This window comes from Populus nigra, chromosome 15 (assembly GCF_951802175.1).
Source record: "Populus nigra chromosome 15, ddPopNigr1.1, whole genome shotgun sequence".
Classification (NCBI taxonomy): Eukaryota; Viridiplantae; Streptophyta; class Magnoliopsida; order Malpighiales; family Salicaceae; genus Populus; species Populus nigra.
In genome coordinates this window covers 2,795,246-2,819,864 of record NC_084866.1, presented here as the reverse complement: position 1 = coordinate 2,819,864, position 24,619 = coordinate 2,795,246, and the positions used below count along the sequence as shown (strand labels likewise).

The 24,619-nt window shown below is 32.9% G+C and overlaps 2 protein-coding genes across 2 annotated transcripts; one reads left to right on the top strand and one right to left on the bottom strand.

The window, feature by feature from the left end:
• Positions 1-546: 546 nt before the first annotated feature.
• LOC133674266 (indole-3-pyruvate monooxygenase YUCCA6) lies at positions 547-4,274 on the bottom strand. Its single transcript, XM_062095300.1, has 4 exons — positions 3,089-4,274; positions 1,999-2,247; positions 1,555-1,677; positions 547-1,396 (listed from the first exon to the last, which is right to left on the bottom strand). The coding sequence occupies exons 1-4, from the start codon at positions 3,773-3,775 to the stop codon at positions 1,139-1,141; spliced, it is 1,317 nt and encodes a 438-aa protein (XP_061951284.1). The 5' UTR covers positions 3,776-4,274; the 3' UTR covers positions 547-1,138.
• Positions 4,275-22,822: 18,548 nt separating this feature from the next.
• LOC133674667 (BURP domain protein RD22) lies at positions 22,823-24,607 on the top strand. The gene is made up of 3 exons (XM_062095879.1): positions 22,823-22,982; positions 23,118-23,223; positions 23,376-24,607. The coding sequence occupies exons 1-3, from the start codon at positions 22,944-22,946 to the stop codon at positions 24,431-24,433; spliced, it is 1,203 nt and encodes a 400-aa protein (XP_061951863.1). The 5' UTR covers positions 22,823-22,943; the 3' UTR covers positions 24,434-24,607.
• Positions 24,608-24,619: the final 12 nt, after the last annotated feature.

Genomic DNA, 24,619 nt, shown 5'->3' with positions numbered 1-24,619 from the left:
GAATATCACATCTGCTTGCGTATTTCAAGTTACCCACTAACTTCTCAGAAAAAGAAAGGTCATATCTTTCATGGTGCTTCCATATTTTCTGGAAACATGAATTTGCACAAAGAGTTTAGCATATATAAATGGATCTTCTACTTCTTTGTTAGAAGCATGCTTGCAGGTATATGAATATATATGCAGTTTTTTTTTTTAAAAAAAAAAAACAAAATTACTATATGAATTGGCATGTGTTAATATACAATTTCTTTTTGCAAGCTTCAAACTATTCGTAAGAAAGAAAGAAAGGCCTCTCATCCACTTTATTATTAGAGAATTAATAATAGTTGGGAGCAAATTTGAGGTTAGTTTGAATGCGGCAATATTAATGGCTTGGCATTTCTTTCATTTAATAGTATTCTGAGGAGTTGTAAACGTACACATGTAGGTTCTGATGAAAGGTGGTGGTCCTGGCTGCTAATGAGAATCAAGACGACTACAAGTCACTAAAATGGCAGATGATTAGCCCTCAAGAAAGGAAGGAATTCAAAATCCAAACACAGAGAGATGGAGAGTCATGATATGTAAGGATTTCATAATTAGAAGTCATCAATTCCTCCTCTCGAAAGTCACCATGACATACATCCCAAGACAAACCCTAATAGGAAAGGAAAAAAAAAAATGAAGCATACATTAGAGAAAAACTTGAGAATAATGTTAACAAGTCTCATCCCAAACCCACCCATGGAAAAGCAAAATAAAGGTTAAGCACAATCATGTCATCTCACCTATGCAAAACAATCTATAGCCCTCTTCATTCTTTTCCCTCTCTAGAAGTCATATCTAATTAGAGAAAAATTGTATTGTACAAGCTGTACATGATCGATATATCTGAGGTCCCCCCCAAAACAACAACACCAACCTTCTCAGATTCCTCCTTCACAAGGGTTAATCTGGTTGGTGCCATCTTGGAAAGATAAGGGTTCTCTTGCAAAACTCTCTCCCTAGCTATGCAACCTTCTTTCTTTTTCTCTTCCTCTTTTCCTCAGTTGGAGGATACATGTCAACTTTGGCACCATCGATCAGTATTGTGTCTGTTGGCATATACCATCCGAAGAACCTCTCATAGGCTATAATTCTTCAATCAACATATTCTCTATAAATCGAACTCAAGACAAGAAAAACTTGGTGGTGGTGGTGGTGGTGGTGATTTCATCAAAACTGACCGATCACACGGTGCAGCTTCTTCATTTCTGCATCGTTCAATGTCTTCGGCTATTCTTATAGCATCCACTGAGGCTCCTAATATTCCACGTTTAGTGAACCCCACTGCATATAGCCCACACTCCCCTTTCCATCCATTTGGAAATGGTCTTCTAGGAAAACCATCTTTTTCCGAGAACATATCTCCTTCCTGACAATTAAAAAACAAAAAAAAAGAAGCCCATGTCCTCTTTTTCTTTAGCATTTTGATCATCAACTTGGTGCAAAAATAACATATCCTTAAGAATAAGAAACTTAGAGAAGAATGGAAATTATGAAGAACTAAAGATAAAGAAAAAAAAAAATTACCTTTAGCCAAGATGGCACATTACTTTTGTAGCCTGTTGCTAAGATAATAGCATCAAAATTCTCCGTTTTCCCTTCAATAAACTCTACCGTGTGACGTTTTAGCTTCTTAATTTCTGGACATATCTAAAACAACAAAGGAAAATTCAGGAATTCTACAGTAAAAATAGGATTTTTAGCTAGGATATACAGTGTATTAAGTTCCGAACCTCTCTATATATATATATAATTAAAAAAATAAAAAAAATAGAATTACACGATACTAACTATAAAATTAAAAAAAAAAACTGATCCAAACACCTACATTAAATTAAAAAAAAAAAACAGTACGATTGTTTGGCACAGTAGGATTCATTTCAAACATACATATGATGCCAGGGAGAGCAAAATGAAAAGTGATGATGTGATATATTCATTATAAGATACGTGATATAATTGGGAAAGTACCTTAATGTCTCCACTTTTGATCTTGGCTAGTGTCCCAACATCTAATACCGGGGTCTTCCCGGACAAGTTCTTGAGTTCAATGGGACCTAATTCCGGCCGGTCCAATCCAAATCGTGCCGTATCACCGAGCATTAGCCTCGACACTATCAGCAGGAACCGATCGACAAGGCGCACAGGCAGCCACTTGAGCAACCACATGGACAACCCGAAAGTTGATTGGCCCAGCATCTCTCGAGGTAGAACATGCACCTTCAATCAAAACAAATAACATTCCCACAAATATTATATATATAAAAAAAGAAAAAGACAAGAAGTTACTACTTCTACAACTTAGAAAGCTTATAGAATGACTCAAAAAAGAGCTAAAAGTTTGATGATATTGGTGTGACCCGTCTAGTTGCCCGAGTGATGTGTGTGTACATGTGGGCTAATTCGTTCGAGGTCATGACTGAATATGCCTAGAGGTCTTTACAGAGAAAAATTAATTATAGGAACACAAAAGGGAGATGTATTGTTATGATATAAATGCAAAACCTTACAATTCTTACCATTGTATGCGCATGCTTGGGAATCCCAAGAAAGTGAAAGATCACTATTTTTATTTTTATGTATAAAATTACATATCCCTATTTTTTTTCCTCATCATTTTTTAAATAAAAAGAGAGACAGAGAGATGAAAGCGCCTGTTGGAACTTGAAGTCACTATGCACACCAGGCCAATTTGAAATTGTTATTAGACTCCCATGAAAGAAATGAGCCTGAAATACATCATACATGCCAGGACAGAAAAGGTTTTTAATGAGTTTTATTTATATTTGGATTTTTTATTAAGAAAAATGAGTGAAAGGGAGAAATAATACGAAACCAGGAATTTGAATATTTATATTGATTTTTCAAAAACAAAACCTGTATATCTTATTGTTCTATCATCAAAACGAGTTTTTTTCCCCATCAGAACATTTGGATTTGAACAGACCAAAGGCTTAAGGATTAACCTTTCAAAGGGTTTTTTCTTTTTCTTTTTTGCTATAAAGTTCTAAGAAAAAAGAGAGAACAATATGCTTAACTAATTAAGATGAGCAGTACTTACTGTATCTCTAACAACAAGTGAAGGCTTAGCACTATAGTCGCATAGATCCAAACAAACTTCCATTCCGGAGTTTCCACACCCCACCACCAAAACCTTTTTCCCTGTAAACTCTTCTCCACTTTTGTAATAACTTGTATGCTTTATGTCCCCTCCAAATTCTCCCATTCCATCAATCTCTGGCACCACCGCCTCCGCATTCTCTCCGGTCGCCACCACCAACCAGCGGCACACATACTCGGTCTCCTCTAGCTTCTTCCCAACAGTCTTCACGCGCCAAAACCCATTAACTTTATCATGTTCAGCATGTGACACAGTCTCATTGAACCGGGGACCAATCTCAAACTTTTGTGCATATGACTCTAAATAATGAAGAAATTGTTGCTTAGTAGGGTAAGTTGGAAATTCACTAGGGAACCCCATGAGAGGAAGCTCACAGAATTGTTTTGGTAAGTGAAGGCGTAGGCGGTCATAAGTCTTCAACTGCCACAAAGATGCTATGCAACTACATCTCTCTAGTACCATACTTAAGACACCTTTTTCTTTGAGACAAGCTGCCACGGCTAGGCCTGAAGGACCAGCACCAACAATAACTGGACCAGGGACAAATACACGTGAAGGTTTATTCATAATTTTTTCAAATAGAGGATCGTGAGCATGTTTGCCTTCTAATTCTCTCAAGCAGTCCATGATCTGTTTAAGAACTGAATATATAAGTGTGGTTAAAAAAAAAGGGTTATAAACACACTGATTGACTGTATCAGCTATAACTAATATGAGTCAAAGCTAATTTGGTTGTTGGGTTCAAGAGAAAGAGCAGAACTGAAGAGAACCACTTCGGCCAAACAACGTGTTGTTGATGTTGGGAGAGAGTAAGTGGGGGACTAAGTTGAAAGATTAAGCCGAGATTTAGTGATGGATTTCTCTCTTATCTATAGAGAGATTAGGCCTTGGGAATTCCTTAAATATTGGAGTGGATTAAGAGGACTTATCCACTTATGAGAATAACTTTTGTTTTCTTTTTTGAATTCTCTGTGCGTTGTGTTGTTCAATGGAGGTGAAACCGGAAGATGAGCAAAGAACTTCGGGGCAAAATCAGCATTCAACAATGAATGTGAGAGGGGGAGAGAGAGTGAGAGAGATGGTGATATGTCTATATATATTCCCTTTGTTCATTGAAGAACTTAAATACGAGCAAGGCTTGAGTGGTAAAGATGAGTAATGGTAGTGGGGACATATTTATATGTATAAGGGTCTCAAATATTTAATTATTAAGCCAAAGAAAATTTTAATTAATTATCATCAACCGACATAGAATATATATAAATATATGTAGGGCTTCAGCCATGCTTCAAGTCAGAAGAAAAAAATAGAGATCGATGTACGTCACTTCACTTGTCACAAGAGAGACCTAGAGACCTCATTGGGCAAGGATTAGTAAAAGAATTGGTTGTGGGTTAGCAAAACAAAGTCCTAAATTAGCCACAATTAGGAGATTAGTTTAATTAATTGGAGTCATTAATCAAGAAGGTTAGCACTAACTAGGTCTGGTTTCCAAATTGAATCTATGGATGTGATGTAATTATGTGGGTGGGCGATGGGTTGGACCAAGGACCAACTTGGGCTTTGTGTGGAGTGTGAATTGTAGCCGAGATGTCTTCCACCATGAATATCGAGGCAAAGATGTAATCATGGACTAGTAGGGCAGAGACTAGCTAAAAGTGAAAAAACCTTTAAAATCTGAGATTTCCATTCATGTGCATTTGATTTGGGTAATTATGACCTGCCTCAAATTTCAATTGGACGTACTCATAGTATCTGAATTTCTATCGAAATAGTCAATCATGAGAGAATCAACTATCTCTACTCTGAGTTGACTTCCAGCATATAATCGGAGCAACATTTCAGATGATATGTTGGTCAGGATACGTGTGGTATACAATGGAGAAATTATTTCTTGGTGTTTAGAAATGTAATAATAGTTATTTTTAAAATATTTTTTATTTAAAAATATATTAAAATAATATTTTTTAAAATTATTTTTAACATCACATATAAAAAAAAACTAAAAACACCAAAAAAAATTAAATTAAAAAAAATTAATTAATTTTTTAAAAAAAGGTTACTATCACAAGAATTCTGTTGTTGTTAATATTATTTAGATAGAGGATTTGGTGAAGGCCATGAACTGGTGGCAGTACTGCACCCAAATAAACTACAAACGATCCGGTTGCTTCGATGTTAATTTAATTTGAAGATCATGCAAAAGAAATCACTTGAAAAGTTTCCTTGATTTTTCATACCAATGTGATTAATTAATTCTAAAGCTAAAATATGAAGGCTGTGCTCCTTTAAAATTAGTTTTGATCAATAATATTTTTTTTATTTAATAAAAATTGAAATATTCAGTGGTTCCCTCTTAATTATCACACATACAAATAAAGAAATGAAGATATTAATACCAAGTTAGAAAACAAATATATAAGAAAACAATTTAACTAAAAATTTTAAATCACAGGTTCTAGCATAGGTTTATTGTAAATTATTTTTACTAAAATTAATTGAAAGCTTATATAACACACACACACACCACATTTATTAAACTCGGTCCGGCCCGACGGGTCGACCCGGTGGCTGGACCGGTCCAAATTTGTTAAAAGACCGGCCGATGTAACAACCTGGCAAAACCCGATCGACCCATGACCCGGGCAAACCCAGATGAGACCTTTTTTTTTTCAAATATGGTTTTTCTTCTATACTCCTCTTTTTTATATATTTTTTTAGTTGGTTATTAACACTTTTTAAAGTTTATTATATAAATATTAGAAAAATATTTTATTTTTTCAACATGGGATTTCAAACCCTTTAGTATATATACTCTATGTTCCCAAGAAAAAAATTATTTTTTCAATGTGGGATTTGAAACCCTTTCGTATATATACTTTATGTTCACAAGAAAAAAGTTATTTTTTCAATGTGAGATTTGAAACCCTTTAGTATATATATTATATGTTCACATTTTTTTCAATGTGAGATAAAAAACTTTTTGGTTTAAATACTTTAACTTAAAAGGATAACATAATATCTTTTTAATGTGGGATTTGAAACCCTTTAACATATATACTCTATGTTCTCAAGAAAAAAATTATAACAATGTGAGATTTGAAACCCTTTCGTATATATACTTTATGTTCACAAGAAAAAAAGTTATGTTTTTTCAATGTGAGATTTGAAACCCTTTAGTATATATACTCTATGTTTCCAAGAAAAAAATTATTTTTTTAATGTGAAATTTGAAGCTTTTTCGTATATATACTCTATGTTTCCAAGAAAAAAATAATATATTTTTAATGTGGAATTTGAAACCCTTTCATATATATACTCTATGTTCACAAGAAAAAAATTTTGTTTTTTCAATGTAAGATAAAAAAAACTTTTTTGGTTTAAAAACTTTAACTTAAAAGAATAACATTGTATCTTTTCAACGTGAGATAAAAAACTTTTAAAAATATTTTTTAAAACTTCATTATTTACAACATGTATAACCTATATTCACATTGATATTTTTTTAATTTTTTCATATGAAATATTAAAATTTTAAATATTTTTTTTAATTTTTGCGGGTTGATCCAGATTGACTCGCGAAACTCGGGACCTGGTCCTTTAACCGGGTCAACCCCGGGTCGGATTTGATATCTATCATATATACACACCCACATATTTGTTAGTTGTGCTGCACTTATTAGTATCTAATTAATGAATTCTTTAAATGAATAAATCTCAAATTAGATATGGAACTTGCCGCGGTGCATCACTTTAACAAACACAGGTTGTTAACCATGTCCCCGGAGCGAGTGACTCTCGTTTCGTTTTTCTGAAAATGGAAAGGTAGTTCAGTGAGCATCATTATTGATATCAAAAAGAAGTGTAGAGCAAAAAGATTAAATTTAACCTAACAAACAACCATGACATGAAGGTAAATCAAGATTCAGTGCTTAAAAGTTGATTACATGCTAATTAGCCTACCCTCGAATTTCTAGTGATCCTGTTTGCATGTTCCTTCGGTACGAACAGCATTCATGTTAAAACTTGACTTTAAAGTACAATTATTAAGATCTAATGATTTCCTGATCTGATTGCAGAATTGCGCACAGATGACAAGCCTTAGCTAGGTTTCAGCTAGGTCAGAGAAGATATCAATGAGAGGAGTGGTGGCAGACTTGGAACTGGATGGCGGGCCACCACCCCTTAGACATGACAATGTTGGTGGTAATTTAACCACCTACCTCCCTCTCTGCCGCTCGGTTTCTTGATCACTCCTTGATGACATAAATAACTAGTTCTCGAACCCCAATGAATTCATAGCTTATGACATGCGTATACTTATTCGAAGAAGACCAATTCCATACCTTTTCATTTGCTTTCTTTATGGAAATAATGCAATATTGTTAACTCGATCGCTAGTGATATTAGGAATCATGGAATTGGGTGCCTGCTAGCTATGAATGATTCTATTGATCTTTACATGTATATATTTGCCAATCTGTATACATTTTATGGTATATATTCGTTAATTATATATGAAATCTTCGTCATTCTATTAAAATATAAATAACCTTGTGAGATTAACTTGTGAAATTAATTGAAATGTGTATAATCTGTTCTGGATATCCCCCCCCCCCTCTCTCTCTCTCTCTCTATATATATATATATATATATATATATATATATATATATATATATTATACTTTATTCCAGGACAGCTTCTTGGAAAGAAATAATAAAAGCTTCCAATTATAAGGATTAAAAAAAACTGAGCAAAGGCACTACATGCACACCCATTTCCTTTGTACTTCCTAAGGAGTTCTTGCAGAGTTGGCATTGAAAACACTTCTGAAACTTGAAATTCCCAAGCAAGCCATCAATTCCCAGAAACAAATTTGTATTTGCCAGTGGTGTTTACTGATGAACACAACAAGGAATTAATCTATCAATAAAATTTATCGCAACTTACAGATGAAAAGTTTTTGTCAATATTTATATTTGTATTTATCAATTTTTTTAACGGTGAAAGATAGAATGGAATGTACTTCTAGCAATAATGGGCTACAATTTCTCCGAAATACGCTTTATTTCAATAAATCTCAGGATATAATTTCAATGGTAGTTGGGCCAGAATGCATAAAAAAAATGTTTGCACCGAGTCCTTCTGTAACTAAAGCCACAGGAGATTTTCAGGCTCGAAGATTAGTTCCTTCGCCTGAATATATGAGAATTATTTTTCCACGTGAAGAATTATACAGAGTGGTGTAGAAGAAACACTTTCTTTCAATGTCCTTCAATCTTAACGACATAAACTATGAGTTATTTACTAGTTCATTCTTGAACTATGAATGCCTATAAGAAAGTTTTTTTCAGCTTCTCCTAAAATATGGATATGGGATGTGACGAAATCTAAGAGCGAACTAAATGACAACCAATATTACTAGATTTAATAGTTTTATTTATGAAAATTTCTATTGGTATTTACATTAACATTCTATCTATGACTATTTTACAGATGAAATCATGAACGGAAACTGTCCGTTGAAACTCGTCGGTAATTTCTAGTTTGTCGGTAAATCCGTCGTTAATAAATTTACCTATAGTTTTACAGACGAACCATGGGTGCTAAAAAAAAATTATCCACTTCAATCCATCGGTAATTCCATCTTTAAGTTGCAGTGGTATTTGCAGTAATTCTTTTTCAATTCTTTATAATATACCGACGAAATTATTATGTCAGTGATTTATGAGTTGCAGTGACATTTGTAGTAATTCTTTTTCAATTCTCTGAAATATACTGACGGAATTATTTCATCGGTGATTTAATAGTTGTAATGACATTTGTTGTAATTCTTTTTTAACTTTCTAGAATATACCAACGAAATTATTTCTAATTCCATCGGTAACCTCATCAGTAATAATTTAAAAATATTTGTTAAAAAAAAGTCTATTAAACAAAAAAAAATTAATTAATTAATATAGAATTCAAATATTTCTTATAAATTTATTCGTTTAAATACAATAAAACTAGAATAGAGACAACGCTAGAGAAAGAAGAGAAGGTTGGTCATTCTCGGGACCATGGGATCAATAAAAAGGTACACATGTACCATCCATCAAAAAAAATATTCTATAATTTTTTTCTAAGTTGACAATCCTTTTTTTTTCTTTAATTTGATTAGACATTAAACCGAAAGCATATATATAGCTTTTGAAGTGAATTGTATTAATTAAGGATATAATTATCTAATCAATCTAATCATCACATAATTAAGTAGGGTCATGAAGAAAGGGGAAAGTAAAACAACTAGCTTTTGAAGTACTTATATATAAAAAAGTTTTCGCACTAGTATCATGAATAATTTGTTAATGTTAATTAATGGGGAAAGATATATTTATAAATATCAAAGTGTAACTTCATTGTGAAGTTTATACCCAGCTGGATGCATTGAAAGGAAGAGAACTAGGGGGGAAAGGTAACTAATTAAAAAGTATTTTGTTCCTTTAATTACCCAAACAAAGCAAATCGATGGAGCATTTCATATTTAATTACTTATTGGTTGACTTATGTGGAGGTTATAAAGTAATGGTTCATATGCAAAGAAGTTAGGTGTCGTCTTCGTCTTCATTAGCTATTTTATTCTTCCTTTGATTAGTTTAAATGAATGAGTTAGCCAAGGAGCCAAACACTGTATATCTTCTTTAATGAAGAGTGCTTGGAGTCTTATTATTACTCTTGCTATTATTTGAGAAATTGTTATTGTTATCATTTACTTAATGAAATACTTCTGGTTTTTTTAAGATTAAAAATTATGTTGGCCCCTTAATAATACTTTATGGTAAAAAAAAAATTACACCAACCATTTCTTAGGCTTGAGAAGATCTATATTGAAATAGAACAAGAAAATAATTCAAAACAAGAGAAATAAATTTATTCTTGTTATACAAACTAGAGTTGGTTTGCATCTGAAGACTATATTATTAACCATAGTTGTTAAATTCGGTTCAACCTTACAAGTTGACTCAAACAACTTAGATTGACCTAGTAACTCAAGGGTTAAAAAAAATATATTTTTCTTGTTTTATATTTTTTCTACTCTAGTTTGAGATATATTTTTTCTATTTTCTATTTTTCTTGATTGTATCAAGATTAACACACACACACTTGTAATGTATTAGAAATACATTAAATCTAATACAAAAACTCAAAACATGGGGTATAATAATTTTCCACATAATTCTCCTTTTTTTCTTTCTCCTTTTCTTTTTATTCCCTTTATTTTATATGGTATCAAAGTTGTAGCCTATTTCTCCCTTCCAGGTTGCTCAACAAACATCTTCCCTCCTAACTAGCCAATAAACTACACTAGCATCCTCATTATTCTCACTCCCGAATGCTCATCATTATATTTCTTTGAAACTAACAAAAGAATTGGTTATTCTAGAGAGCTCAAATCAAGTCTTTTCTTATTAGGCAAGGCATGTAAGGCTTTATTAATGCATTCGAACCATCCCTCCTTATCATAGAGAATACATCCACTATCATATCAACCCATTAAGATCTGCTTGTTTTTTCTTTTATTTATCCAAGTTGGTTGTGTGTTCATGTTCACAATCAACTTGAAGAGGCATATTAGATCTCAATATTGATAAAGAGATCCATAAGATTCATAAAAATACAAGGAGATATACTTTTCTTGTTTTTTATTTTTATTTTATTAGTTTGAGACATACTAGAATTAACATATATATATATATATATATATATATATATATATAACACATTAAATCTAATACAAAGAATCATAACAAAAGATATAAATTTTTTTGTATCAAATTCTCCTTCCTTTTCTCCTTCTCTTTTTCTTTATGTTCCCTTGATTTTACATACCATGAGCCAAGTATAACAGCTAAGTTATTAACACCAAATGAGAAGCCTAATTGAAGAAGAAAAAAGTAAAAGACAAATTGCATATATATAAACATGAAGTGAGTGTAAGGAAAAAAAATCAAAAACCTAAAAACTAAAATAAATAAAAAAATATATATACAATAGACCCCAAAGCATGTCTCAAGAGTATGTTTGGCTAACCAAACTAGTTAAAAACAAATCTCTTATATGGTAGAAAGGATGGCGAGATAAATTGGAACAATGAGAAAAAAAAGAAGATAAAATGAGGTTGATAAATATTTAATTGTTTGACAAGTAAAGAAGGACAATGATGAAAGTCATTTTATTCAAATAACAACTAGATCTATGGTTTGCATTACACCACGGTTCATATTAATTCTTTTAAATGTAAAAAAAAAACATTAGGTTACTAACATATTTTCCAGTATAAAAAAATTTAATCATGAAATAAGAATTTTATGCATATTGGACAACATTTTCTTTAAATACTAAGATTGTGACATATTAAATAACATTTTTTTTATCTAAATATTGAGATGATGACATATTAAATTGACAGAGTCAGCCCTAGTTAAGTTAGAAAACTTATGACCCAAGTTATGAGACTATAATAACCCCCATTGAAAGAAAATTGATAAAAATCATGAAATTCAATTTCTAATAAACCCAATGTTGGAGGATAAAATCAAAAAATAAATTAAATTTAAAAAAAAATTGAGTCAACTCGGGTTATCTCATTGAATTCGTGATACGAATCATGATAACAGGATAAACTCATAAAAAGCAAATTTAAAAATATCTACAAAGCTCAATTCTCAACAACCCAATGTTGGAGGATGGAATTGAAAGAAAAATATTAAATTTAAAAAAAAATCAATTTAAAAAAAATTATAAAAAATTGTTGAAGTCAACCCGAGTAAACTGGTCAAACCCGCATTATAGGTCATGAGAAACAGATAGCCCTATAAAAAGTAAATATATAAAAATATATGAAGCTCAATTCCCGGCCGATCCAATGTTCAATGATGAAATTAAAAAATATATATATTAATTTAAAAAATAGATAAAAAAAAGAACTGATTCAAACGGTTTATCCCACAGAACATACAACATGGATCATGAGAATGGATAACCCCATCAAAAGAAAAAAAAATTAAAAATACAAAGTCTAAATCTCAACCAACCTAATATTAAAGGATGAAATTTAAAACAAATAATCAATTTTAAAAAACCAACATAAAAGACATGAGTCACCCCGAGATAACCTTAAAGAAAGCAAACTGAAAGAATTTATTAAGCCTAATTTCTAATCAGCTCAATGTTAGAGGATGAAATTGCAAAAAGAAAATCCGTTTAATAAAAAAACCAAAAAAAGATTTGGGACAACTCGAGTTAATCTGTCAAACTCGCAACGTAGGTCATAAAACTGAGACAACTTAATAGAAAAGAAATAAAAAAATCATGAATTTTAATTTTGAATCAACTCAATGTCAAATGATGAAATTAAACAAATGAATTTTAATTTTAATATATAAACAAATGATCCAAAAAAGATCCAAGTCAACCCAAGCAAACCTTTCAAACTCGCGACCTGAGTTATGAGACTGATATTACCTTTTAGATAGCAAATAAAAAAAAAACCACGAAGCTCAATTTCATACCTAAAAAAAAAATTAAAAAAAGACCAAGTAATCGTAGGTCAACACGAAAACCTTGTAAACTAGGTCATGAGACTAGCATTGCTTCATAAAAGGAAAAATAAAGAAAATCAAAAAATCAAATTCTCAACAAACCCAATATTAAAGGATGAAATTGAATAAAAAAATATTGGTAAAAATATCAATCATAAGAATGAAGATCAAATTTGACAGCTAAAAAAAATTGACAGCCCACTTTAGTTTTTGAAGAGTTTTGACGTGGAAATCGAGTTGAGAAAGAAGAAAAGAATAATGGTTTGCTAGAGCCAAACAGAAGCCCTTTTATCGACATGCGCTGCACTTAGAGGTAGATCGTGGTGAGATGATTTGGATGACATCAAGGAAGGGAAAAACTAGACGTCGTAGGCTGTCACATGGGCCTTCAAGTGAGGCAGCCTCTCTGGCAATCTAGCAAGTAATACGCATGCACCAACCACTTTTCCTATTTGTTTCCATTTTTCATTCAAATTAGTCCCTGAATTGGCAAGTTTTGATTTCATCCCTAAAGCTTTAATTGTTTTAAATCAATGAAATCAAATTTGTTTTTCCTAAACCGAACATCAATTGAGTGCTAGATTTGTTTTTCCCGACACAAAGAGAATCCCATGCAAAGCCAGCCAAAGCGAACCATGAGATCTGATCATGAATCAAACAAATATGAAGACGATAAAATTAAAAAAAAATAACCAACCAAAAAAAACATTATGAATTCACTATTGCAATTCATAGTACGTATGAGTCTTATGCTACAAGGAAAATTGCTACAGTAATATCACTTTATCTATTAGTTTTTTCTAATATTAAAAATTATAAAAGAGAAGAAAGATTATAGCTAATACATTATGGGGAATTAAAGGTGAAGAAACATTTGAAATATTCTCGAGTCTTCCATATTTTTTACAAAACAAATGAAATATCCAACTTTCCATCATTCATTGAATCCCTCTTAACAAGTACACTCAAGGAATCGATAGGATTTGTTCTCGTCGTGCTGATGATTTGTTTTGATGAACTAAAGTTTTGGAATAAAAAAATAAATAGTGATTATAGTTAGAAAAAAGTCTATGAATGATCATTTTTCTAGGTAAATACCGCAATTTTCATTAGATTCTTTTGTACTTGATGGTTTTATTCTCATGCCTATTGGTGGAGGTGCTCGAACATGTAATATATATACCGTAATATGTTTTGATGAATCCATGTGGACTTTTTTTACTTGGAAAGCTTTTGTGGATTCTTCCCTCAACAACATATATATGATTGCAAACCTCCTATTAAAATAAGTTCAAATGAGAACTTTTATGAAACAAAATAAAACTTTATATTCCATCGAGTATCATTGAGCACAATGATGTACCTATTTGATTAAGACGTCTTGAAATGAGAGGAGAAGGAAGAAAATAAAAACCAAGCCCAAGAAATCCCTCAAAAGCTGGCTGGCTGGCTAGCTAGCTAGAAGCAAACAATCTACAAGTCCCGGTTTATTTACACATATAAGGGAGAAAAACGCAACTTTATGAGAATCATTTCCTCCACTCTTGAAAGGGAAACTACTATATATGCATGATTAAATCATTATGGGCACCTCTTCCACTCTCTCGAGCTTTTTTTTAATTATTTGCATTAGCCCCATAACATAAATATTTGATTAAATTATATATTATCATGTTTTAATCACTCAAATCTAAAGCTTGATTAGACCGTAGAGGGCCATAACTTTTCCATTATTTAAAGTGCATTTGTCCTAAGACCTTTTTGTTTATTCAAAGATAATAAGCAACCCATAGATTAACACCATTAACAGCAACTTGTAATGTTTGATAGCTCGAAAGTTCTTGATCCCAAAATACAGTGATCAATCGGCAATAAGATGATATAAACCAATTGTGTATTAAAGCCAAGGTGAGTGTTGTTTTGCATTAACCTTAATGACATTAACCCTAATGACAAAACATATATCCAATAAAGATTGAGAAATTGGAAAGGAACATCACATCAATCTGATCATTTCAAACTTTTTTATTGATATTTTCTTAATCCTTTTATCCTAATTATAATATATCAAGATTTTTTTTTCCTCTGCAAGAAAACATCGGTCATGATTAATAACAAGTATCTATACATGCATTGCATATACTTTACACGAGAATTTTTAGGACATTTCTTCTCTTTTTGAAGCGAGACATTGTGTATTTTCCTTTAAAGAGAGCTTCCATGGTCGTTTTCATTCTTTTTTATGTATTTACAAGGGTTTTAATTTCCATAAACCAATTGGGAAAGCATTTTTCAGTAGTCGACCAGGTTGATATCAAATAATGACCTGTACGTAGGTCATCACCTTTCATTTCTTCTGGGATTTTTTTTTTTTTGATAAATTTAGTTGACTCGCCCTTGTTTTTTCTAGAGATTCTCAATTATATTTTTTTAAAAAAAATTAATTGGTTGTAACTCTAAGTTTGTCCTTTATTTATAGTCTACCTATATTGAATAGACCTGTTAATTAGCTTTAGTAAGAGTATAATATAATGTAAAACTGCAACTTTAACAAATTTATTTAATAATAAGAGTATATTAAAAACAATATGATAAGATCGAGACTATAATTGATAAATTCTTATTTACAAGAATATGAATGAGGAATATCTAGAAAACCAGAAGTGCATGTTGATAGTTTGCCTTATATTTTTAATTGTTGCATGAGCGCCATAGTAGAGAATAATATAAATTATATCTTGAAACCTCACCTAAAAGTTTAAATTATTGGGTTGAGATAATTCTTTGACGCACCAAACTTACTCAATATTTTCTGAAAGTATTAGCACAATTTCAAGGGTTATTTATTATTTAAAAATTTATATTCTTGTTTTAGTTTAAATTTTGAGACCATTACTTAAAAGGGTTTTTTTTTTATGTATATCAGGTTGATGTGAATAATATATCCTTAAAATCAACTCGTAAAATCCAATGGTACCTCTTCATATCTGTAATATCACTCCTTTTAGCTAGCTTGCTATACCACCAAAAGGTATAAGATCAAAACCAAATTAATTTACACAAAATATGTTGGTGTAGTTTGTAAATGAATAAAGAAAATATGTTTATCCCACATTGGAAAGAAACACTCTCTCCTAATGTTTCTAAGTGTGAGTTTCTATTGTGTAGTAAATTAAGCCATGATGGACAAACTCTCCTATTTGGCTTCCTAATGTTATTATATGAATATTTATAATATCATTTGGAACTTGGAACTTAATATGAATAGTCATACTATTTGATGAACAATCATATTATTTCATCAACAATCATATTGTTTGATGAACAATCATAGTGTTTCATCAATAGTCATATTGTTTGATGAACAGTCATATTGTTTCATCGTTATGTTTCAAGTCTATAAAAGCATGTTATTATACAAAAAAGAAATAACAACAAAAAGACATATTCTTTTCTTGGTCTTATCATCTCATTCTTTTAAAGGTTTAAAGGGCTTAGTTGTATCCTGAAGGTGTTATCTATGTGTGGAACAAATAAACACCTTAAAAATAGTGTTTTCACGTCTCTAAGCTAACTCCATATTTGTTTTCATCCTAAATTTTATTAACAAAATATATATTAGTGACACTAACAATGAACTTCTTTTCAATATATATGGACAGCCGGATAATCAATAGCGAAAGGCTTCAGGCAATCCTCCTACGCACGATGAATGCTCTTCATTTTGGTGATGGTTTAGACCAATAAGATTCTCCATGCATGCTACACTTAATCACAACACTTTTGGAATATGAAATCACGTCATACTCCTACAACCAAAAATATTGAGTTTAAGAAAGTTTTTAATTAAAAAAATAATAATAGTAGTACAATAAAGGGAAGAAACGAATGATTAAAGTCCATTGCGTTCAAAATGCATTATAGCATAGAAAATTCTTAAAAGATGAGATTAAGCATGACATTGGAAATTGTTACATAATTATAAAAATTATATTTTAAAACTTTAATCATTAAAGTTTTTGAATTGAAATAATTTTTTAATATAATATTAGAGTTTTGTTGGTCAAATGATCATGAATTCAAATCTCACTAATATTTTTATTTTTTCAATAAATATTAAGTGTAAACTTGTACAATTTTTTAAATTGAAATGATTTTTACTTGAAAGAATATGTTAAAAAATTATATAAGTTATATCTTGAAAACATACTTAACAAATTAAATTTTTTTAATTAAAATAATTATTTGAAAAATATAATGCATGGGAGTTCGTGTGGTTGAGAAATCCAGTCATCGGGGAAATCATGAATTCTTAGACGAGAAATGTCCAAAAACCAATGCAAATGAAGCCATAGCAGGCCGATATCATAATGTGGATTCTCTCATTTTTGAATTGCCACACAAATAAAAGCATGTTGGCACTGTAAACCGTCCCACCAATGTTTCTATACCAAACTACCATTACAGAGAGATTGACTCACTGAGCTATAGTAAGAAAATGAAGTGAAAAAAAATCTCTCTAATGAGTGGAAGACACTGTGCCCACCACAGATTAGGAAGAGGAACGCAACAAATTAATTAAAGGTGTACAAAAGAAACAAATTAGTGGACAAAAGGATGTTTTTAGATAAACTAGACGAAATGGCTTACATGTGAGAGCAGAAAGATTAAAAAAGATAGTGCCCACCATGAGATCGATAGGATTTAAAGTATAAATAAATAAATAAATAAACAAGGCCGAACCCCGAGCCTTTGTTACCATATTTTGTTCCTGGCTTCATTTCCTGAGCCATCTTTGCATGAAAATGTGCCTTCTTTATTTATTTTTCTTGCTGCTAGCTTTCTGATCTGGTGTATATTGAAATTAAGCGAAGAACCAAATACCCTAAAGCAAGATCTATCGCAAATCTTGGTGGTAGTTGTTATAAAGAACCAAATACCTCCTCTTCTTGTTGTCTTTGTTTTTCTCTAGCTTTTTTTTCTTTTCCCCTCCTTGGAAAGCCAATGCTAGCAGCTAATCGAAGACGTATTTCTGAAAATTTCTGCGTTTGGTCCTACGCAAGGTAACAGGAAGTGCGAGAATCCACTGAATTTGAGTGGTTTAGAAGAAATTCATGGAAGCCCAAATCTCTAGCACACATGATAGTGGTAGTGAAAAGCCCAATATCTTATAAGCAAAAACAGTAGCTCAAAAGGGGCTTGAAACCCAAGAAAGAAAAATGAGGTCCAAAAAAGGTGGTGGCAACAGTCACCTTTGATGTGCGCTTACGCTTAGTTTCCCCTTGTTCAAGAAAAACATAAATGAGCACCACCAGAAATGGTTGTGAATTGCTTAAACATCTTGCCAAAAAAACCTACCAGAAATGGTTGTGATTTAGAAGCTCATCTCTCTCTCAACTGAAGAGTTAATGGAGATGAGTATCACAATCTCTTACCAAGAGTTAAATAGATTCGATGGATAAAATGATACTAGTTTTTGTGTTTAAAAAACATTTTTGGAATTTTTGGAATTGTTTTCTTCAAATTAAATTTTTTTTTTATAATTTTGAATTATTTTGATGTGTTGATGTTAAAAATAAAATTTAAAAATATAGAAATATATTATTTTGATATATTTCTAAGCAAAAAACAACTACTGTAACCTCAAATATTTTTTAATCACATGATTTAGCATCAATCAACACTTGTGTCTAATTAATTCACAAGTAAAAAAAGACTTCACTCTCTTTTTCACCAATTCATTGATGTAAAATTGAAATGCAATTGGGCGAAGCAACTTGAGGTCCAATGCAGCCCTGGCCTAAGTTCTTTGAATGAACAGGCCACTTTCTTCAGTCTCTTTCTGGCAATAATAGCTTTACATTATGAGGTGGTTTGGCCTCAAAGGTTTTCAATTCGAAAAAAGAGCCAGGAAAAAAGGACTTAGTACTATAAATTATATAGTTTTGTTGCTTTAGTCAAAGGAAGCTGGTAAAAGTGAAACAAAAACATACTTGTTCCTAGTCAAAGCATATAGAACATTACTCATACGCCACCTCAAATCCCATCTTCCATTCTTCCTACCTGTTCCTAGTCAAAGCAAGTTTAGCTTCCGATGAGTTCTACATGAGTTGTCTACTTAAAATCCTGTTTGGAAACATGGACGCAATTGTGGTGCAACCTGTATTTCTAAACTGGTATTTAAAAGGTATTTATGGTAGTGGTTATTTTTAAAGGGTTTTTTAGTTGGAAAAACATCCAAATAATTTTTTAATTTTTTAAAATTTATTTTTAACATTAGCATATTAAAACGATTTAAAAACATTAAAACATTAATTTTAAGTAAAAAATAAATAAATTTTAATGAAAAGCAAATTAAAACTCACTTCCAAACGGTTAGCTAATGATGAACTCTTATAAAGGTATGGTTGTCTCTAGAACCATTAGGTGTCTATGAAGAAACAAGACAAGCTCTTAATTAGCACCAACGTGAACGATGAGTTATTGATAATTGTCAAGCTCGATCTTGAGATTGATATGAAAAAAAGACCCAGATGATTAGATTATTAAGTCAACTCACATGTTATTGGGATCAACCCAGATTGATTGTTTTTATTAAAATGCATTATTGAGATCAATCTAGATTTATTATTTTTATTCAAACACATGTTTTATTTTTCTTATAAAAAAAAAGAATTTCTTAGTATTGATATTGATAGTTTGGATTGGATTTGATCATATCAACTAGATCACTAAAATTCAAGTCTAATCAATTAAATTTTATTAGATTAATATTTTTTCTAGTTCGAAATAAAACTTAACTAGAATAAAATTTATTTTTTTACTACAGTACATCAAAATAATCTAAAAATATCAAAAAAAATATTAAAAAAACACAAAAACAAACAAACTCTTACTTACAAGGGTTTAACATTGTAGTTTCAAGAGTGAACTTTCAAAAATTAATATTTGATGATCATTTGGTTTAACATCTTAGTTTCAAGAGCATCATTTTATTGCCACAGAAGTTTTCGCCCATTATTTGATGATCTCCCAAAAACAATAGGCAACATCCATTCCAACTGAATGAGAAAATAGTTCCAAAAAACATGACATGATCATCAGAGAAAAGATTAAAAAAAAAAAATACATGCTGCCTTTGGAATCACATAATTATGGAGGACGGGAAGTCTCAACACCCACTAACCTCATAAATATGGCAGTTGTTTGTTCAAAGTAAAAGCACTTAAGGACTGCTCCACAAGTCAATTTTTATGGATGCTATGGACATTAACTAATAATGACGTTCAGAGTATGAAGAGCCCTTCTGTTTCCATATTTTGCAGAGCTTAACATCTTACCAAAATCAAATTGAAAACCATCGCTTGCTGGTCTCTTTCTTGTAATCTGCACCCTCATGTCGATACACGACGTCGGGCGATGGCTCCCTTTTTTTTGTTTATTTAACAAAAATGATTTTTTTTTCAATTGGGGAAAAACAAAGATTTTATTGGAGTCGTCATCTAGTAATTTGAGGGAACTAGAAATCCTAAATTAGACACTGGTCCTAGAGATTCGGGTACGGGGTTAATTATGATTAAGGGAAGGTAGACACCACCCTTAAAACATCCTTTCAAAAGAAAGGTTACCCTTACTTGTGTGTTTTTTATTTGATTCAAATGCGATTATATTTTGGGCTTATTTGTAATTTTTTAAATGATTAACGTCGGTCCCTAAAAATAGGAGACACGTTAAAAATGGCATCAGTCCCTAAAAATTAGGAGACTCGTCTAAAATATTGACGTTTATCCCTAAAAAGGAGAGTTACGTCTGAGTTACCAAAAGAAATAATGGATATAATCCATTATATTTTGGGTTTATTGGTAATTTGTTTTTTTTTAAAATGATTAACGTCGGTCCTTAAAAATAGGAGACGCGTTAAAAATGACATTAGTCCCTAAAAATTAGGAGACTTGTCTAAAATATGACGTTTCAACCCTAAAAAGGAGAGTTACGTCTCGGTTACCAAAAGAGATCATGGACATAATCCATATTTGATATTTACATTTTTTGACATCGGTCCTTTTTTAAAAAGAGACGTGTCGACAAATAATATTCGTTTATAAAAACAAATTTTATTTTGATATTATTGAGAAATGGATATAACCATATTCGAGAATTGGGCTTTGGATCCACGAACAATAATATGATAAAATGGGTGTGGGAACCACATTGTTTTTTATATTTTTTTGTTTTATTGTTTTTTACATGCAAGAAAATTTATATACAAAATAAAAAATGTTAGAAATCTCAAAAAATTTACCTGAGTATCACTGTATAGGTAAAAGACTGAAATACCCTCGAAATTCTCCGAAAATTACGAAAATGCCACTGGCAGCGCGTGTGACTCACGCGCGGCTACTGTTGGCGGCAGCGAAATTGTCCGGCGAGGTTTCTGACCAAAAGATGGTCGATCCTGGTAGATCTGATGTCGAGGATTCTGATGGTGGTGGTCTCGATGGTCGTTGATGGCTGACGAAGGAGAATCGACGACTTGAAGCTTCGATGGCCGACGAAAATCGCGGCCTTTTTCCGGCCAGATGAGGCGGAGAAAACGCTGCAAACCACCGGGGTTTTTCTTTACAGCAGGGGAGAAACCTTTCTGTGGTGGTGCGGAGGCTGGAGACGGCCGGAAATTGGAGATCGGATGAGAGAGAGAGCGTCGCCGGCGAGAGGAGAGAGAGGCTCCGAGATTACGCAACGGTGTGAACGCGTGTATGGTACATCGGTACCTCTGAACACTGTACGCCGTTGGATCTCGGATGAAATGACCGGATGGCTGTGATTGGCTAGATTAGCAGATTGAACGGACGGTCTGGATGAGCGGAGCTTTGATCTGGTGTGTCGCGGTGCACAGAAATCTCGGTGCACTGGATGACATGGCGCAACGGGATCAAATCTTGGAATATTTCAACGGCTGAGATGTGTCGGGATATATTTGGTATTTTTTAAATTGTTTTTTTTTTAAAACAATATCCTACTCTCGTGAAGAAAAACTAAAAAAAAATACACAAGTTTCACATTCGCTTTTTTTTTTTTTTCTTTCGTTCTTTCTCTTTCTTTTTTTTTTGTTTTTTCTCCTCCCCTTTTTTCTCTCGAACTATCACTGGCTATTTATAGCCAATGACAGGAGACAAGAAGCATCTCCTTTAAATAAAAATTGTATTCATCTAACTCCTCCGCCTACAATAAATATAACTGCCCCGCCTAATATGACAATTCTGAATTATTAATTTTGTTTTATTATATATAATAATATATATATTTATATAGATAAAATTAAAAACTCAAATCAGTATTAGAAAAACCTCGTTTCAACCGCTAAAAATTAATTTTAATGACCGAAAATAATAGTTTTGACCCAAAATAACCTGAAACTCATTTTTTACCCCGGTCGACATAGTTTGACCCGTATTGACCCGGTGAACTTGGTTTTGGTCAAAAATGACAGTTTTGACCCGAAACGGCCCGAAACTCATTTTTTACCGTGGTCGACATGGTTTGACCCGTATTGACCCGGTGGACTCGGTTTTGGTCAAAAATGACGGTTTTGACCCGAAACGGCCCGAAACTCATTTTTTACCCTGGTCGACATGGTTTGACCCGTATTGACCCGGTGGACTCGGTTTTGACCAAAAATGACGGTTTTGACCCGAAACGGTCCGAAACTCATTTTTTACCCTGGTCGACATGGTTTGACCCGTATTGACCCGGTGGACTCGGTTTTGATGGAAAGATGTGGTTGACTTGAGAAAAGTATATTTTTGAATTTTTAAACTTTTTTCTTAATTTTTTTGGATTTTTATAAATAATAATAGAAATAAAATAACATTCAAAAAAATCTTGGTGGATCCAAAATTGCGTTACAACACTTTGCGTTACAACACTTCATATGAGCCCATCACCTCTTGTTTTTAATGCTCCTGACCCATTTGCATTTAAGTGAGTGAGCAGCCGGGGAGGGGGCAGTTGGAAATTATTGAGCAGGCTGACAATTGCGGTCAGTGATGTGTTGCTATTCCAACTGAAGCAGCCTCCTCAAAGCAGAACTCCCTTTATAAATTTTGCAAGCCACTTGCTATCTCCTACATTATCAGCTTAGGTTTACGTTCTTCTCTCTCATTATAATACCTAGCTACCTAGCTTTTTGTTGCATGTGCAGAGGCTAAAAATGGAGTTCCATGTCCCACGCATTCTTGCTTTCCTCGCTGTAAGTTTCTGAATCTTCACTTGTTTTGATACACCAGGGATTGGTCTTTCAGGAGATTTTCTGTTCCCAATTCTTCACCTGCATTCCTATTTATAATGAGTGTCTTGTGAAAGTTTGTATTTAATCCTGCTGCAGTTTGCACTTGTGGTAAGCCATGCGGCCTTGCCACCTGAACTTTACTGGAAAAATGTGCTGCCCAACACTCCTATGCCAAAATCTGTCAGAGATCTTCTACACCCAGGTGAGATTTTTAAGACCTGATCTCTTAAAGACTTCCTCTTCTTTTTTCTTTTTTGGTAACACTCTTTAATAACTTGGATGAAACTTCTGCTAGTTTTTTGCCGTGTCTAAAATAAAAAAAAGCACTTCTAATTGACGTTACTAAAAATGCAGACTTGGTGGAGGACAAGAGCACTTCTGTTGCTGTAGGGAAGGGTGGTGTAAATGTTGATGCAGGAAAAGGAAAGCCTGGAGGAACTGCTGTCAATGTAGGAAAGGGTGGAGTGAATGTAAACTCTGGGAAAGGAAAGCCTGGAGGAACTGCTGTAAATGTTGGAAAGGGTGGAGTGAATGTAAACTCAGGGAAAGGAAAGCCAGGCGGCGGGACCCATGTCAGCGTGGGAGGCAAAGGTGTTGGTGTTAACACCGGAAAGCCTGGGAAAGGAACCCAAGTTGGTGTTGGCAAAGGCGGAGTGTCGGTGGGCACAGGACACAAGGGCAAGCCCGTAATTGTTGGGGTACACCCCGGGCCAAGCCCATTCCTATACAAGTATGCGGCCACCGAGACTCAACTACACCATGACCCTACTGTAGCCCTTTTTTTCTTGGAGAAAGACATGCATCCAGGAAAAATGATGAACTTGCAGTTCACTGAAAACACTAACACAGCAACTTTCTTACCTCGCCAGGTTGCTGATTCAATACCCTTTTCATCTAACAATTTGCCAGAAATCTACAGTGAGTTTTCAGTCAAACCTGGATCAACAGAAGCTGAGGTAATGAAGGAAACAATCAAGGAATGTGAAAACCCTGGAATTGAAGGAGAGGAAAAAGAATGCGCAACTTCACTGGAGTCAATGATCGACTTCAGCACTTCCAAACTAGGAAAGAATGTTCAGGCAATCTCCACAGAAGTGGAAAGCACCCAGATGCAAAAGTATACAATTAAGACCGGAGTAAAGAAGATGGCAGGAGACAAATCTGTAGTGTGCCACAAGCAGAACTATGCATACGCCGTCTTTTACTGCCATGCAACACAAACCACGAGGGTTTACGCGGTTCCATTGGAGGGTGCTGATGGAACAAATGCTAAAGCTGTAGCAGTGTGCCACACGGATACATCTGCATGGAACCCAAAGCATTTGGCTTTCCAGGTGCTCAATGTTAAGCCAGGAACCGTACCAGTCTGCCATTTCCTTCCTCAGGATCATGTTGTGTGGTTTCCCAACTAGGAGTCTGGATCCCAGTCATTTCGTCTCTCTTCAGTCCACGGTAGCTGAAATTGGAATGTTGTATACTTATATATCTATTCGGTTTTCACAATAATACATCTAAAACCCACTACAATAGGTTATGTATAATATAAAGCTTGCTGTAGATTCAGTGAGTCACGGTGTTTATTATTAGTTAACATCTTC